The following is a 17424-nucleotide window of genomic DNA, read 5'->3' on the forward strand; positions in this document are numbered from 1 at the left end:
GATAGCAGATCAGAAAGACGAGAGAGTATTTGGTATCGGCCGTGCAGCAGCGGCCGATCTATTTGTGGTTGTGTTAGAAAGTGCACATGGGGAAATGAGACATTATTATTTATATTCAGTAAAACAATTCATAGAGAAAAATACCTGATCATTGACATAACTTGCATGCATTTACATTTTAAACTTTTCAAGTTATGTTGGATAATTTACAATTAACAAAATATGATAGAACAAATGGACAAATTATGAAATTACGATTTACAATTTACATAAATGACGTGTACATTTTATGAATTACAGAGTTGGAATTTTGACGAACAATTTTTGATAAAAAAAAAAAAAAAAAAAAAAAAAAAAAAACAACATTGTACTTATTTATAATTTAAAGAGTCGTCATTTCCTTTACCTTTATTTTCTTAAGAAAAAAATACTTGCATATTTTAATTTAAAAAAGAATATTGCAACAGTATTTGGAGCTAAAAAAAAAAAAACAAAAAAAAACAAAACACATAATTAATGCAGAATTGTTTGTAGTTTCTTCATGCTCACATTTACAAAATACTGAACTATTTCTATCCCTTGAAAATTACAATATTTTCGACTTTAGATAATTATTTTAATCAGATATCTTGTATTTGATGCTTTCTTTGATTTCATAAATTATTGTCAATGAACAATGTTTCAAATTTCACTTTAACATCTCAGAAAAATAATTGTAAAGAAATGCAATGATTAGGCTAAGTTCTAAATTTAATGTATATCGAACAAACAAAATAAGGACAAACATTTTGGTCATATACTTTACATGCACTTTGGGGAAAAGAAAAAAATAATTAAAAAGAAAAGCATCAGCCACAGTGTGCATTTCTTTCACACTTACGTATATCCCTCCCCCTCCCTTTTGAAAAAAAAAAACTTTAGAAAGGGGGGGTAGATCCGTAGTTGAATTTACAATACATTGGTTCTGAAACGTTTCTTCTTGTCTTTTTTATTTAACAAAGAGTTTCTTGTTACGGTTCAATTATTTTCAACAGAGTTTAATAAGATTTTATTGGCAATGAAATGTTTTTGCGTATTAGTTATACAACAATGTTTTGTAATGGGTATGTTTAACATAAATGCGCATGCTCGGAGGTCAGAAGAACATAAGATTTCCGGGGAGAAGGATGGCATCGGCTCTGAAGTTACCAGGAACTATTATGCAGAAATCAGCTTTAACAAACCTTGTGAGTGTTCAAAAAATGCCGATCTTACTTATCTTGATATAGTGAATTGTTGTTGTTGTTGTTTTTGAAATGTTATATGCTTACGTGACAGCAACATGGGTAAAAATAGTTGCATAACCCAAAAACATTGGTGAAGGACAGAGAAACTGTATCAGTGTATGGTGTCTGTGTTTATTATGTCTCATTATCGACGATATTGCAGACGCTGAATTTTGCTATTATTCATATACATATTTCATATCATTATTTATAATTTATTTATTAATGTAAGATGGCGATTTGTGGACTTTCGAATTTTCTCTTCACTAGGGGGTATATGTATATATTATTAAGTTTCCTTCTCATTCTTATTCTACACTTACAGCTAACGAAGGTAGTTAAACCAGTCACAGCCTCAGGATCTAGGGATTTTCATTTCAAATTTCAAAGAACAAACCAATCTTCAACATCAGGTGACAAGGTAAACAAAAATGTGATTGTGTAATGTATGACAACTCTCTTTGATTTGGGAATTGTAAATGTCTTTTAATCTTGCATCTGTTCCTTTAAATACAATAGAAAATCTTTATCATTCTTTACAATACATGTATCAAGCTTTCTGCAGTTATTTATTTGTCTTAAAACATGTTAGATAATATCAGATGATTTTATTTTCTAGAATTGTTATTTAGAAGAGTTTCCCATTAATGTTATTATGCTACATAATTGTAGATCTCAAAGCAGTATCCTGTAGTTGACCACACTTTTGATGCAGTGGTGGTTGGTGCAGGAGGGGCTGGATTAAGAGCAGCGTTTGGTTTGGCCAATGAAGGATTTAAAACAGCATGCATAACAAAACTGTTTCCAACACGTTCACACACAGTTGCAGCACAGGTCAGCCATTATGATCAAAATTCTAGAATACAAAGTAAATTTGTTTTAAATCCAGCTTGACTACTGATTTTCAACTGATTTTGGTATGAGTCATATAGTGGACAATCTGGCCATGTCATGTTGAAAAATCTCAACTACTGATATGGAAAATTGAAAAGTTAGAAGTTCATACATGTAATGAGGTCTCTGCTTGGTGTTTTACTGCTGTCATACTTTTGAAAGGGGGGAGAAGGGGAATGGGGTTTAATATCAAATGAACAAGTACAACTAAGATCAATATTCTTCCACATAGGGAGGTATCAATGCAGCCCTGGGGCACATGGAGGAGGATCACTGGCATTATCACTTCTACGACACTGTAAAGGGTTCTGATTGGTTAGGAGACCAGGACGCCATTCACTACATGTGTGAGGAAGCTCCCAAAGCTGTCATTGAGGTAAGTTATATCCTACATAGTGAAAGACTTAAAGATCTGGATCGCATGAAAGATTTTTAAACATTGAGGTTTAAGAAATTAACATACTGTGAAATCACTAATTTTTGTGGGGATTAAAATTCGTTGTCTTCGAGGTATGGATATACTGTCGAATTCATGACCACCAGGAAATGTAAAATTACACATGCATCACTGCTCAACTCTTCTCCAACCATGAAATAAAATCCCAACAAACTAATATTTCTTTCTCAAACCTTGAAAATCTGACCCCAAGAAAATATGTGAATTTACAGTACCTGTAAATTTTTACATTTATTATTATGGGATTGGTTTTATTTAAACTGTAATGTATTTTTAAGCTGGAAAATTATGGAATGCCATTCAGTAGACTGGAGAATGGTAAAATTTATCAGCGTGCATTTGGAGGTCAAAGTATCAACTACGGAAAAGGTGGACAAGCTCACCGTTGCTGCTGTGTGGCTGACAGAACTGGTCACTCTCTGCTCCACACACTCTACGGAAGAGTAAATATTTCTACAAGATAACTTTATTATGTCCTATAGTGTCCAGAGAGACAGCTATTAAAGATGAAAAAGCTGTACTTTCGAAAAATTCATTAAATGTGCAAATCAGAAACTCATGACATATTTCCTTTCCATAGATTTTTCATTACCTTAAAAAAATCATTTGCACATGATATGATGTTTATTGTCTTATTACAGTCCCTGAAATATGACACATCCTACTTTATTGAATATTTCGCACTTGATCTGATTATGGAAGAAGGGGAATGTAGAGGAGTTATTGCCCTTTGTTTAGAGGATGGTACAATCCACAGATTCCGAGCTAAGAACACAGTTCTAGCAACAGGGTAAACTTGTGTTAAACTTATATGATTTCTAAAATGAAATGAATACATATTAATATACATACTCTTCAAGCTTATTTATAGAACAAGAATACTTTGGTTCATTTGATACAATGAATACACTTTCTCTGTGTTTGTTGAATTACAGAGGATATGGGCGGGCCTATTTCTCCTGCACTTCAGCACACACCTGCACTGGTGATGGTACTGCCATGGTGGCCAGGGCTGGACTGCCTAATGAAGACATGGAGTTTATACAGTTTCACCCTACTGGTTAGTCACTGCTTCCTAATATTAATCCTTCAGTTGTATTAGTAAGTAGCAGATATCTTGCTACATTTTAACAGACAAGTAAAGGCAGTACTTTGTCTGATATCCTAGCACTTTATGTTAACCGCACTTAGATTGGGTATTTTAGGTATATACGGGGCTGGATGTCTGATCACTGAGGGATCCCGTGGAGAGGGGGGCTACCTCATTAACTCTAAGGGTGAGCGCTACATGGAGCGGTATGCCCCCTCTGCCAAAGATCTGGCCTCCCGAGATGTTGTGTCCCGGGCTAGTACCATTGAAATCAGAGAAGGAAGGTAAGATTTTTGTGACCCATTTTTAACTTGATTTTTTTTTTTATCAAGACAAATTACGGTTAGAAGTTTAGAAACACATAAACATTTTTATCATATAGTTGATCCTTTTGTAATACAGGCCCCGTGTGCTCTATAAGTACAGAAAAATTTTTTTATACATGTATCTAAAAAAAATTCCTTGTTTTCATAATTTGGTTAAATAATCCAGTAGAAATAATTGTACAAAATCACAATGACAGAAATATTGTATTGTAGAGGTGTAGGCCCAGAGAAGGACCATGTATTCCTTCAGCTGTCCCACCTTCCTGCTGAGGTGTTAAAGACACGCCTGCCTGGAATCTCGGAGACTGCCATGATCTTTGCTGGCGTTGATGTGACAAGGGATCCTATTCCTGTCCTGCCCACTGTACACTACAACATGGGAGGCACACCCACTAACTACAAGGGGCAGGTCTGTATAGAATACTGAACTTTACAGCATTTTTGAAAAGAATTTGAAAGTTAAATTATAAAAAAAAATTGAAAAGAAAATTATGATGATCTAATGATAAAACAATGACAAAATCTGAAGGAGAAATTTATATGATATATTTTAACAAGTATGAAAGCTATTCATCAATTAAATTTTTAAATATACAGTCCATTTAGTGAATGTACATTAATATGAAATTTATTTTGTTCTCTGTAAACATTTCCATGAATGTATATAAACCATTGACAGGTGATTGAGTATGTCAATGGTAAGGACCGCGTTGTACCAGGACTGTATTCCTGTGGAGAGGCTGCCTGTGCCTCTGTACACGGTGCTAACCGACTGGGAGCTAATTCTCTGCTAGATCTGGTCGTCTTTGGCAGGGCCTGTGCTAACACCATTACTGCAGAAAACAAACCTGGAGAGACCATTGGCAAAATCAGTCAGGTAGACCCTTGTCTTTCTTCTGAAGATGAACAGTAAGATGCATTTATCATTGAAAACAAAAGGATAACTTCTTGAATACATGATTAAAGCAGAATCTGAGTACATTTACTCCAATATTAATTTCTGCTTTTGATAGAATGCTGGAGAGGAATCAGTAGCTAACATTGACAAGCTGCGACATGCAAATGGAAGCCAGACAACTGCCGACTTGAGACTCAAAATGCAAAAGGTGGCGTATTGCATCTAGAAATGGTCTTTAGAGATGTTGATATTTTTTTAATCCAGAAACCTTCTGTGTTATGCTTTATTGAACCATTGCAATTGCATATGTCAGCAAATTATGTTCGTTTGAAATGCTTTTTGCCTTTTACTCTTTCTGGCACACATGTACCAACTGTTAAAGAATGATTTATTATTGTTGGCATTAAATAGGCCATGCAGAACCATGCTGCAGTGTTCAGAGAGGGACCTTCATTAAAGGAGGGAGTGGATAAAATGTATGCCATAAACAAAGAGATGGATGATGTTAAGGTATGTAGTAAAAAGCCATAATGAAAGAAATAGACAATGTTAATGTATCATTATTTATTTAAAAAAAACCAAACAAACAAACAAACTCAATCTCAGTTATTTCCTCATAAATAGAAACATGAGAGTATATATTTCCTTATGTATCAACAAATGAATTTAAGAAGTATTGTGTGTTTTTCAGCTTTCTGACAGAGGAATGATTTGGAACACAGATCTAGTAGAGACACTGGAGTTACAGAACCTGATGATTAATGCTCTACAAACCATTGTCTCAGCTGAGGCCAGAAAGGAGAGTAGGGGAGCTCACTCCAGAGAGGACTTCAAGGTAAAAGTCATGTATTAAACATTAAAACAAAGGACTGTTTATTAGATACAATCCAATGTATATGTAAATTCTCTAAGAAGGGTGGAGAGAGGACTAAATATTAAAATCAATAATGTAAAAGTCTGTTATTTTAATTTTCTTTGTAAGTAAGTAAGTAAGTAAGTAAATTTTATTTTAAGTCGGCATTGTATACATTGAATAACAAGAAACTTTAGTCAACCTAGTAGTATTATGTTATTAAGATTTTACTCAAATATGTACTTTTCAAATAAATCAGCATTTGCATGCCTTGAATTTAAAAGTTACAGATATTTGAAAATACGATGGTCAATTTATATGGTAAAAAAAGCTACTATTCCCATAAATCTAAAAGTAACTTGCTTTCCACATGTTATGTACAATTTTAAAATAGGTAAATAACTCTTATGCACAGGCTTTCATATAATGAGCCATTTCGTTATCCTTAACAGGACAGGATAGATGAATATGACTACAGTAAACCCCTGGAGGGACAAAAAGAGAAACCAATGAATGAACACTGGAGAAAACACACTCTGTCCTACACAGATAAAACAGGAAAGGTTGGTCAACTATCTTGCTGTTGTACATTAAACTGGTATAATTCAACATGAAAGGATGGCACACTGACAATGTCATTCAGATAAAAATTGTAAGAATGGAACATTTCCCATTACAACTAGGTTTTCACACATCTTTTTGGTAAAAGATAATTTGAAAAAAAAAGTTTGATGTTTTGTGGAAACTTTGTAATTTCAGAAGTTAAAACCATTCACATTTAGAGAAAAGAAACCTTTTTGGAATGTTTCTCTTGAGTGTCCTGATAGACAAATATGAATTTAAATGTTGTAGTAACCAATATATACTATATTTTTTTTATATTCATAGAATGTATTAGAAAAACTACTGCATGTATCTCAAATTTGAATCTCTGGTAATTTATGTACATGTAGAATTTACAGGAATACTGAATTTCTTTTCTCTATCTTTTAGACTACCCTTGACTACAGGCCTGTCATAGATACCACACTAAATAAAGAATGTGAAGCTGTCCCACCTGCAATCAGATCATACTAAGGTAAATCATAGCCTTAGAAAATTAATAAATAAATGAAAGAATTAAAAAAAATGCATTATAGCCATGTCTCTTTTTATAATTATTTGGATGGTAATTTAAATTATAAATTTTCAAGAATTTGTTCTCTATCTGACATTTTCTCAATTCATCTCAAAAATAATAATCTTTACAGTTCACCAAAATGTCAAATTTCTTTCTGACAGTTAAAGGTACTTGGACACAGATTTGAAGTTATTATTTTCTCTATAATATTACGACCTATATATTTTAATAGCATTTCACACAAAAATTAATTAAAAATCTTATTTCTTATAAAAGATATTAAAATTTCAATTTTTTTGGCGGGTTTGATTGACACATCCTTGCACTTTCATAAATTAATTTTATTCTTAATCCTTAGGGAAAAGTGGCAATCTTGTTGTGTATAAATGAAAAATATTAATACTATAATCCAGAAAATTCAGAGTGGACATGTTCGAAATATATTGTCAGTCCATGCAGTTGTGGTAAGCAGACTGTGACGTTTGAACGCACACATAGAATTATAAACATCAACAATAACAGAACTCATGCCCTGTTTACAAAAACTGTGTACATAATACGAGTGTGCTCGATTTGCTAATCTCTGTACGCAACTCTTAGTTCGGAATGACAATACTTGTGAAGGTGTTTTGCTTTCTAACATTTTTACTCTGAATAAAATCATTTTTCTGGATAAAAGTTTTAATATTTCTCATTAATACACAACAAGATTGCCACTTTTCTTAAGGATTAAGAATAAGTTAAAAATTTGTGAAAGTGCAAGGATGTGTCGATCAAACCCGCCAAAAAAATTGAAGTTTTAATAACTTTTAAATAATATTTTTAATTAATTTTTGTGTGAAATGCTATTTAAATATATAAGTCGTAATGTTATAGAGAAAATATTGACTTCAAATCTGTGTCCAAGTACCTTTAAAACAATACACATGTCTGAATAATATTTTTTGTCGATTTTACAGTAAAGTGGAGACTGTGTATTTCGTTAGCTCTAACATAATATCATTTTTGGAAAGAGACTTCATAAGAAGAAAGTGTGTTCAATGTAAAAGACATAAGAAATGGAATGGAAAATATCAGTGAATCTACTGTTTCAGGGTGATATACTCCTAAAAAAATCCAGTCAGAAGAGTGAGAAGACATGCCTCAACTGTGTAGACATCATGCATTGTACAATGTATCTACAGTTTTTGGCATGGTCCTAAATGCTTGTATTAACTTATTGAATTATGCTTTGTTAATTATTACATATGTCAGGAAGATTTTTGTTTTGTACATTTTGTTGTCAAATATAATATGACATTTTTTAATAGTTAAGTTTTTCTTTTGGGATCTTTGATTAAATGTTAGCATAATCTTTCAACATTAATTAAGTAGCCATGAGTGGCATAATTTTTCAGAATACATATATTGGTGGGATAGGGATATCAAAATAAATGGCTTATATGCAGAGCACAACTTGGAATTTAACATGGAATTTAAGCCAAGCATCCTTTTGCAGAGGAGTACATGTACATTGATCTGATATAAATTATAACTATTATCATGTTGAAACACCTTTCCTACAATTTTGGTCTGATTTCAGTAACACTTGGTACACAAGAAGACAACACATTGGACACATATTTGTACATGTATTTATCCCCTGTAAATTTAGACAACGTGTGTGGAAATAACTAAAAACAAAATTTCTTTGAAAGCCTTTCAAAATGCTAATTACAAAGGTTTTTACCCAGTTCATATAAGACTTGGACACTTGAAAAACAAGTAGTCTATGCTGAGAGGCATAATTTGCTTTTGATTTCAACGAACTGTGTTGCCATTGCTCAGTAAAATATATTTTTTCTAAAAAGAAATATTGAGAATGTAACCCATTCTACAGTTTTTGTCCAGTTTAATAAGACCTAGCACACAACTCAAGACAAAGATACATATAATTTTATATCTTAATTCATGAGGTCACAGTGAACTTTCTGAATTTCCATCTATTGATTTCACTTTCAAAAATATTTGGTTAATGTCATCTAACAAAAATTAATTTTTTGTGCTTCCGACAGTCTGACTGAAAATGGCCAAACTCAAAAAACCTTCTTTTAAACCTCCAGGAAACAATTGTTAAAATCCATTTTGCAGTTTTCTCATCCTATTTTAAGAATTTATCCTGTGCAACCATGTTGCTTTGAATGATGCCATTTGATCAAATCTGAACATTCGCGTATATATTTGTATACTACAGTCAAATTAATTTACATGTCAAATATGGTGAAAAATTAAATCAAGCTTTCTCTACTAATTCCGAAGAACCTGACATCAGCGAAAAAATTGAATTTCATGATTTTTGTTTTTATTTTAAAAACAAGTACCGTTTTATAAACATGACAAAATATTGCATACTGTTTTTATATGTTTTGACAACATTTTTAAAGCTATCACATGATGTTTTTAGATATGACACAAGTAGTGAGCTATTTGTACTGAGGGGACCACTAACGGCAGCCGAAATGTTTGGTCTGTCATCGGACTGCCACGCTTTCCAGCTAAAATGGAAGATCGGGGATCAGCTAGGTCTCAAAAATAACAATTCTCAATCACGATTTTTAATATCGTGACGTAAACACTGTCACAGTTATTTCAATGAACCCTTTAACTACAGGACAATGTACGTCCAGGTCAAAAAAAAAATTCCACAGCCTTGATAATAATTAATTTTTTATATCCATAAATTGATTGGAGCTCCAGTATAAAAAAAACTTTTTAGACCTTTCTCTTTTATCAAATCCATGATAAATCTAGGGTGGACTTGTAAACTGAAAACTTTTATATGTATGAATTTATACACCAAAGCTTTTCCTTTCAGAATTTCTGAAATTAGAAAGTGATCGACAAAAAAGACCAGTTTACTTGGGAATTTGATAACCGCAGTAAGAATTTAAGGGGAGGGTTCATAAAATCTGTAAAAGGAATGTATTTATGCAAATAAATTTTCTTAATTAATGTTCCAATATGTCCTTTTAAGAGAGTAAACAATAATCGATGATCCTTAGTCAGGAAGGATAATTCTTTGATTAAAAAAGTCTCTAAATGAAGCTTGAATTTTTAATCTTTTCATGCAACAATTTAGATTTTATATCTCTAAATGTGCCTTATTGAAATGTAGGCAACACCATATAGGATTTCTAGGATTTCTAACCGATTGCAGCGAGTAATAGTTTTCATATTTTTCATTGAAAATAAGCATTGCATCATAAAACATTTATAAAATTATCAATTTTACATTCTGATATTAATTATTGACTGTGTTCGAGGGCAATAAACGTTTCATCAGACCCAAGAACCAAAATGTTTGCTCAATTTGGACCACAGGCAAAATATTTGGTTGGAGGTTTGGCAAAATGTCTGATAGTTTTACACGTTTACAGTATCTTCTGGATTCAATGTTTTGATGGATATAGATTGTAGTTGATGTTCTGTTGGAGACATAATCAATGTGTACACGTACACACATTATTTTTTTTTTTTTTTTGACCAAAGGAAAATTTTAATGCATAAGACTTAAAGACACCTCTTTATAACTTCGTAATCTTCTGCAGGCTGGATAGTTTTCCACAGTTTTTAATTTTTTAAACATGTATATACAAAGGGTAAAAAAAAAGAAGTCAGTTTTTCATTAGAGAACAAAAATCACATCTGCTAATGCAATCCATGTCAAAGTACGTACTTGCCCTTAAGGTCCAATGGGCAAGGTGCAATTGTAAATGATTTATAATATCTATACAGTATATAGTATATTTTGTTTGTTTTTGCACGTCACCATGATAAAAAAAAATGTAACTTTATACAGTAACACTGTAGGTATACTTTTTACGGAGCCCATATCAAAAAATGTTATGGAATGGAGCAACAAATGAAATTCGTTTAAAACGGTTAAAATTGGTTAAAAGGGATTAAATACATTTTTAAACGAACTCTACAATTCGTTACACTGAGTATTGAATTCAATTAAATGCATTTAATTCGTTACAAAAAAAAAATCATTTATACAAAATAAATTTGTCATAACAGAATTTTAAAATCTTTTAAACCGTTATTACACATTTTTATGTTGTTGAACGAATTTAATCTAATCTTAATTGGCTATAAATAAATCAACACATCTGTTATAACAAAACTTTAAAATTTAAAACAAATTCGCACATTACATATAGCATTCCAAAATATTTTGGATAGGTCCAACATGGGCTGGTGTAGGCACACTAGGTACTCTTATTCATCAAAATACTGTTAAAGATAAAACGGCTGAATGAGAAAAAAGACATTTGTACGTAGGAAGGAAGAAACATTTTAAACCCAATCGCACTGAACCTTCGACTAATCTATAACCCTGTCTGGGCCTTAAAAATAGGAAGAGCTCAGAAAAGTTAAACTGAAAGCTGGGAGAGGTATTCTAATATTTCAAATAAAAATCTACAAAAATAGAAATTTGTCAGATTTTCATTTGACAAAATAAAGGTTTTCTAAAAGGACAGCACAAGAGTTAGAGATTCAAATTGATACGAACGCCGACAACCAATACAAGTGTACATGACTTTAGGGTAGCTATATTTCCATTACTAATACATCTTTTGTGCTTTATGTCGCCTTTACTCGGATCTCTTGTGGGAGAGGCGTCAGTTTCGTTATATAAATATAAACAAGGCACATTCCCTTGTCTAAGATTTGACTAAAAACAATTAAGTCCAATTATGTGTGAGCACATTTTTAGAATATTTGTCGTGATCTGGAGACCGTCTGTTTTGTACACGGTGGCTGAGATTGCAGAATTGTATGGGAGGGGTAACAGGGTCAGGGCTCAGATTATGTCAAAGCGCTACTGAGGTAGAACTTTTACTACCAAGCCTATGTCACGTGACCTCAGGTGATGTGGGAAACTTGAAGCTGGGGTCAGCTGACAAGATTTTTAAACACTAAAATAAGTCCAACTTGATATGATTTATTTCAGCTTTTCCCAGACACCTGCTTATCTAAGTAGGTAAAGATAATATTAATGCCACTAATTCTATATATAAACAAACGACCTTGAAAAAAAACTACGTGACGAAATACAAGAGACATCTTCACCAATATTTATCATTTTTAATTTAATAACAATATATGTACAAAACTTCTCTCAGCAGCTACTTGTAAAGAAAAACATATTGCACACGGCCGCATTTGTCACTCAAATAGTTGAACGGGGCGCAGTCATTCTTTTAGTGCACCAACACTGCATGTAGAGACCTGAAATCGGATCCAGGATAAAATTCATATCTTTCCACAAGTCTTTCATCGCTGGATGGAGGGGTTCTCTTTCAACACTGTTTCCCTTTTACTGGATTTTGCTTGACCCGATTGTTGCTATAAAGCAATAAAATATAATTCAGTAATGCAGCTGACACAATACTGTTAACATTTGTATGGTGAGAAATTGCCCACTAAATATCGAAAACAAATGAAATAAATTGTAATGAAAATATGTAATGTAAATATACCTGCATATGAAGTGATTTGTGCACAGCTAGAGTTCTGGATTGACAAAACCCTTTCCCACATTCCAAACACTTAAACGGCTTCTCTTTGGAGTGGATATATCTGGAAAAAAAGATCCATACTTAACATGTAATATAAATCTTAATATTGAATTTCTTTCATTTCCATATGCATTTAATTTTATCTACATATAAACAAGTATAAAGTAATAGCTTTAATAAAACTTTCAGGCAGTATCTTTCATAAAAAAAAAATACATGAACATTTAAACAAACACATTATGATTGCATTTAGCCATATCATACGATCACATCTTTTGGCAGACTATTTGATTAGACTGGTACCCTGGTCATCCTCGCCAAGGCAGGAGACCCATATGGAGTACACCCAATGTTCTGAAACCATTGTAGTCCACCTGGCCCTAGTGCCACGGCGTACACGAAACATAACAGGGACAGGGAACCAGGCTAACTATTTGGTGTACTACGTCAGCTTACCTGTGGTCCCTAAGATGATCCTGTCGACGGAAGGCCTTCCCACAGATTTCACAAGGATAAGGCCGTTCGTCCGTGTGCGTCCGTTCATGGATTAAAAGATTGTAGGATTTGGTGAAGTGACGTCCACAGTATTTACAGATGAATTCCTTCTTGGTCCTGGCAGGTCCTCGACCACGTGGTCTCTTCACAGGGGCGAACACTCGTGGTGGAAGGCTACTGACAGGGGAGAAACTACTCGTCATCGGGTTATACCTATCGAAAAATAAACAACAATCATATTAATAACAACCTAGCTAATGTTTGATATTCACAAGAATTAAGGAATTTCCAAAAGTTGACTCCATTGCAAAAATCTACCTGAGAGAACCAGAATTCATGATGACACTGCTGATGATTTTGGCTTCCTGTCCGTAGGTTGTATCATCTGGTTCACTTTTGTCTCTCTCGTCTTTATCGTCTTTTTCTGTAGCAGATTTTGCAAGGTTTGCAAAATCAAAGCGAGGTTTCTCGGATTTTTCTACAAAGATAAAAACCGCAACGTTATACACCCTACCCTTTTTTCACAAATAAATAAACAAAAAAAATAGATAACATTAAGAATTCTTTGAAACTAATAATTTCGTCTGGTTTTGAAAATACTTGTACCTTTCTTTACTGGCATGAAGCTTGACGTTGAACTTCTTGGGGAAGAATTTGTTTCCATTGCGTCACCACCTCTCATCAGTGACATCATTGGTGAGTAGTTCCAGTGGTTCAAGGAAAATGTGTTGATCGTCATGCAAGGGGAATAAGGTAGAACTGACAAAGGCACGTGATAATTTCCTTCAGGGTAAAGGTCAGCTGGTGAAACTGTATGTCGTTGCCATGGTTTGGGAATACGGTATGGCGACGCTGACAAAAGCTGTGGGGACAGCCCCGGATGTGAAATCATGTATTCTGGGAATGATGTTTCCATGAAGGTCGTTTTTGTAGTGCTTTCTAGATGAGGAGCTATAAAAGCATAAAACAGGATGTCGGAATTAATTGAATAGATAAACTGAAGATATTAATTTTGGTGATTTCAGATATTGGGTTTGTTTATTTTACAATATTAACGGTAGATATTGGAGACAAGTGGCAATATAACACCAAGGATGATAGACTCCAGAGCCTCCTTAAACTAAGTGACAGTGGCAAGGCAAACAACATTGTGGACATAAGCGGGTGTGAAGAGAGCTTAAGGAGGTTCGTGAAGATCCAAACAAGACCGCTTAAGACAAAAACAAACATCCAAATGGCTCCATTGCGTTTGGCCTCTTATAGCAAGTGGGAAAAGTCAAACGGTAGCTGCACGGGAAATCGTTTAATGTTAATCAACTTCAAGATTTAAAACCGCTTCTTGTTTGTGAATTATTGTAAATCACTGCAATTTATGACAGGCTTTCTATCTCCTGTCTCATAGATGGGTGTGGGCTACTGAAACTTCTTTGTATAAGCAAAAATAAATAAAAGACGGTCATAAAGACTGATATGCTTTATTGTAAAAAGAATTTTTATGACTTAATTGTAGAAAAATTAGATTTTGAACATTTGTTTTAACAACTGATTCAATATCGGAAGCTAAACCTATTAAACTAAGTAAAGAAAGTACCCAAGGCTGCACTTAAAACATTCTCCCAGAACCATGTTTATACCTCAGAGAAATATGCAATATAAATAAACAATAAAACATTAATTTTCGTCAATATTATTTTTGATGAATATACGATAGTCAGTGCGATATTATCGGGATCCTCCAGAAAAAAGTCAAGGTTTGGAAAAATACCCATCTCTTGTACGTAAAGTTTACTTCTCTCTTCCTTTTAATAATTATAACCCAAGTTAAGATTAATAGATCTTACTTTTTTGTTTCTCTTGAGGTTACATATCATTTAATCGTTTATAACACAGTAAATGTTGTTTGACTACATATTGTAAATAATTTCCTGACAAATCATTTCCAACAAAAGCATTTAAGCTTATAAATTATATTTTAAAAAAGTCATTTGTTTATAAATATCTAGACAAAATAACAACTTTTATTCATTATGAGTTGTATGTTTTTTGCATTCTTTTGTGTTTGTTTGTTGAATTTCAAACATATAAAATATATTTTTAAGAAAATGCAGTATATTCAACAATTCAATTAATTGTGTTGGTTTTCCCCTTTTATATATATCATGCGTTTATTATTAACCCAAACTCTACAAGCAAGAAAACATATTTCATTCATTTTTAAAAAGATTCCACTTGAAATTGGCTATTCTCTTTGATTTATGTATATTTATTTATTTGTTTATTTGTTAATTTATTTTTTTAACTCGATTGATAAAATAAAACAAAATTAAAAATTATAATCTTAACAAAAAAGTTCTAATCCTAGGTAGAAATGAAAAACATAGAAGTTAAAAACACCGAAATTGAAAAAAAAATACCCACCTTACTCGCGGACTTAAAATCCAATTATATATTATCTATGGCATGCTGCGCTGTTTGAATATTAAAGCTCTCTCCAGCCTCCCGAGAGATTCCAGCCAATCAGAATGCAGAGAGAGCCATCAGATACCTTGTTTATGTTAGCAGCGCCGCGCACAGAGCCGGGGAAAACCACTAACTTAATCACAATAAATTATGTTAATATGACATTTCTGCGATCCAACTTTAATATCTTTTACCCATGACTTTTGTTTTTTGAGTTCTAATCAAAGATGGGAAAAGAAATTAAAACTTATTTACAGCTATCAAAGAATTGATTTATTTGGGATTAAAAAAAATTTGGAGAGTGTGAAAATACTAGTATTTACTTTATTTTTTTAAAGAAAAAAATTAATAATGCTTGTCAAGTTACCGATTTGCATCTTATTTCTAACATTTAGTTTTCAAATTAATGATTTCGAAAGATATTCTGTTCTTTTAAGAAAGTTAATTAGTATTGAAAAGAATAAATTATATTTATATTCTACATGTACATTGCATCTTTCACATTCTTTTTTCAATATACTACACAAGAAATAAAAAAAAGGACAAAAATATTAAATAATAATAATTTTAAAAAGAAACTTACATGTAGTACCTATATCACTTCTCCCCTCTTTCTTCATTACGTTACGTATTAGAAATGATTTGGGCATTGTCATACAATATTCGACAATCGCATCAAGAGTCAAGTGGAATGAACTTGCATTTGAACATTTTGAATGAATTCGTCAACATATATAGGGGCCATCACTGGCAAGAAAACTGTCAATTGGGGGTTTTAAAGTTTGTAAACAATTCTATTCGGGTAATTTGCTAGAATACTAATGATATCCTCAGTGCCGATTTATAGCCGACACGAGCCGACGTTATATTTACCATAACGATTGAAGGCGAATCTATTTACCTTTACGATGCGATTAGCGATGATGACTCACTTGGCGTAAAATGACTGTAGATTTTAAGTACCTCCATTCTACCTGTGACCGGTAACGGAGTTTTTACATATTCCCCCGCCCACCCTTCACCCAGACACAGCGGGCGACCCTGGTCAGCAGGCACAAGCTAGTCCACTATGCGGAAGACGCTGGCATCTTAACGATGCGAGAAGGTCATCATCAATTGCTCATAAAAACTCACCCACGTACCCGCGTAAATCTCATTGTTGGTAAATTGGTAATTACATGTATATATATTGTCCAAACATGTAGATTAACCGTATTAAAAAATGACAATTATGTTGGTTTAACTGTCTCAGAATATTTTATTTTTTTCTTTCTCTTAGTTAATTCACCAGACTTTTAGGTTAAACATTCCTCGCGAATTTTCCTCCCCGGCATTATAGTTGTAAATTTCACGTACATTCTTTATATTTTTTTGGTTAATTTTATCGGTCGTATAAACCTCACAGTCAATTCAAATTTTGTTTAATACGGGGGCATGGCAGGGTCTGCATGGGAAATCGTGTTTCATTTGACATTAGTTTCCGTTTGTCAGAATCTGGATTTTCCTTACATAAATCAGATTCTCTCTCTCTCTATTTACTTTTAGTATGGAATATTTTTATGTTACAAATTCTTGTGTTTAAATATATTAAGAATATAAATCTATGAAAATTCATAAATAAAAAAAATAGATGGAGCCTGCTATACGCGTTATAAATATAAAGTGAATTTTGTTTTAAAGTCAGCTGAAAATGTCCCTGTTGTCATAACTGTCAGGGAATTACTATAGTTGTCAGAGTCCTTTGTCTACTATTGAAGCTTAAATTACATTGAATTTATTTTTACACGTTTACTAGTAAAGTATATTTTTACTCACTGACGTACACGTATTTTTGTACATTTTAAAAATTATTGCATTGTTTTAATACCAGCCATGACCATAACATGTACACAAAAGAGGTAAAATCAAATCATTATGATACTAATACAAGACAGCAGAATTGGTCACCAAATTATGACATCAATGAAATAATATTACAATGTATATGATACAATGAATTTAG

The 17424-nt window shown here is 32.8% G+C and overlaps 2 protein-coding genes across 3 annotated transcripts; one reads left to right on the forward strand and one right to left on the reverse strand.

Moving 5' to 3' along the window:
* Positions 1–1078: 1078 nt before the first annotated feature.
* On the forward strand, positions 1079–8210 carry LOC134235003 (succinate dehydrogenase [ubiquinone] flavoprotein subunit, mitochondrial-like). Its single transcript, XM_062717076.1, has 16 exons — positions 1079–1226; positions 1591–1686; positions 1938–2099; positions 2392–2535; positions 2895–3059; positions 3258–3406; positions 3552–3676; positions 3822–3990; positions 4246–4441; positions 4712–4909; positions 5046–5138; positions 5342–5440; positions 5622–5765; positions 6236–6346; positions 6777–6861; positions 7863–8210. Exons 1-15 carry the CDS (start codon positions 1119–1121, stop codon positions 6858–6860), a joined length of 2043 nt encoding a protein of 680 aa, XP_062573060.1. The 5' UTR covers positions 1079–1118; the 3' UTR covers position 6861; positions 7863–8210.
* A 3796-nt stretch (positions 8211–12006) lies between these two features.
* LOC134235021 (protein odd-skipped-related 2-like) lies at positions 12007–16142 on the reverse strand. Of its 2 annotated transcripts, none has more exons than XM_062717105.1 (6): positions 16006–16142; positions 13569–13913; positions 13281–13440; positions 12924–13175; positions 12429–12528; positions 12007–12294 (listed from the first exon to the last, which is right to left on the reverse strand). In XM_062717105.1, the coding sequence occupies exons 1-6, from the start codon at positions 16076–16078 to the stop codon at positions 12223–12225; spliced, it is 1002 nt and encodes a 333-aa protein (XP_062573089.1). In that variant the 5' UTR covers positions 16079–16142; the 3' UTR covers positions 12007–12222. The 2 variants fall into 2 exon arrangements, with proteins under 2 accessions (XP_062573089.1, XP_062573091.1); XM_062717107.1 differs by lacking the exon at positions 16006–16142 and adding an exon at positions 15381–15468 and having other exon boundaries at positions 12008–12294.
* Positions 16143–17424: the final 1282 nt, after the last annotated feature.

This window comes from Saccostrea cucullata, unplaced genomic scaffold (genome assembly GCF_032062105.1).
Source record: "Saccostrea cucullata isolate Sc308-1 unplaced genomic scaffold, CSIRO_AGI_Scuc_v1 ctg100, whole genome shotgun sequence".
NCBI classification, from domain to species: Eukaryota; Metazoa; Mollusca; class Bivalvia; order Ostreida; family Ostreidae; genus Saccostrea; species Saccostrea cuccullata.

Bases quoted from the DNA above. Each gene is read 5' to 3' on its own strand.
- LOC134235021 (XM_062717105.1), bottom strand. From the start codon at position 16,078: ATGACAATGCCCAAATCATTTCTAATACGTAACGTAATGAAGAAAGAG. The intron at 13,176-13,280 runs GTAGATTTTTGC...ATTTTTCGATAG, and splicing joins ATGAATTCTGGTTCTCTCAG to GTATAACCCGATGACGAGTA. The intron at 12,295-12,428 runs GTATATTTACAT...ATTGCTTTATAG, and splicing joins ACAAATCACTTCATATGCAG to CAACAATCGGGTCAAGCAAA.
- LOC134235003 (XM_062717076.1), top strand. From the start codon at position 1,119: ATGCGCATGCTCGGAGGTCAGAAGAACATAAGATTTCCGGGGAGAAGG. The intron at 2,100-2,391 runs GTCAGCCATTAT...TCTTCCACATAG, and splicing joins CACACACAGTTGCAGCACAG to GGAGGTATCAATGCAGCCCT. The intron at 3,991-4,245 runs GTAAGATTTTTG...ATTGTATTGTAG, and splicing joins ATTGAAATCAGAGAAGGAAG to AGGTGTAGGCCCAGAGAAGG.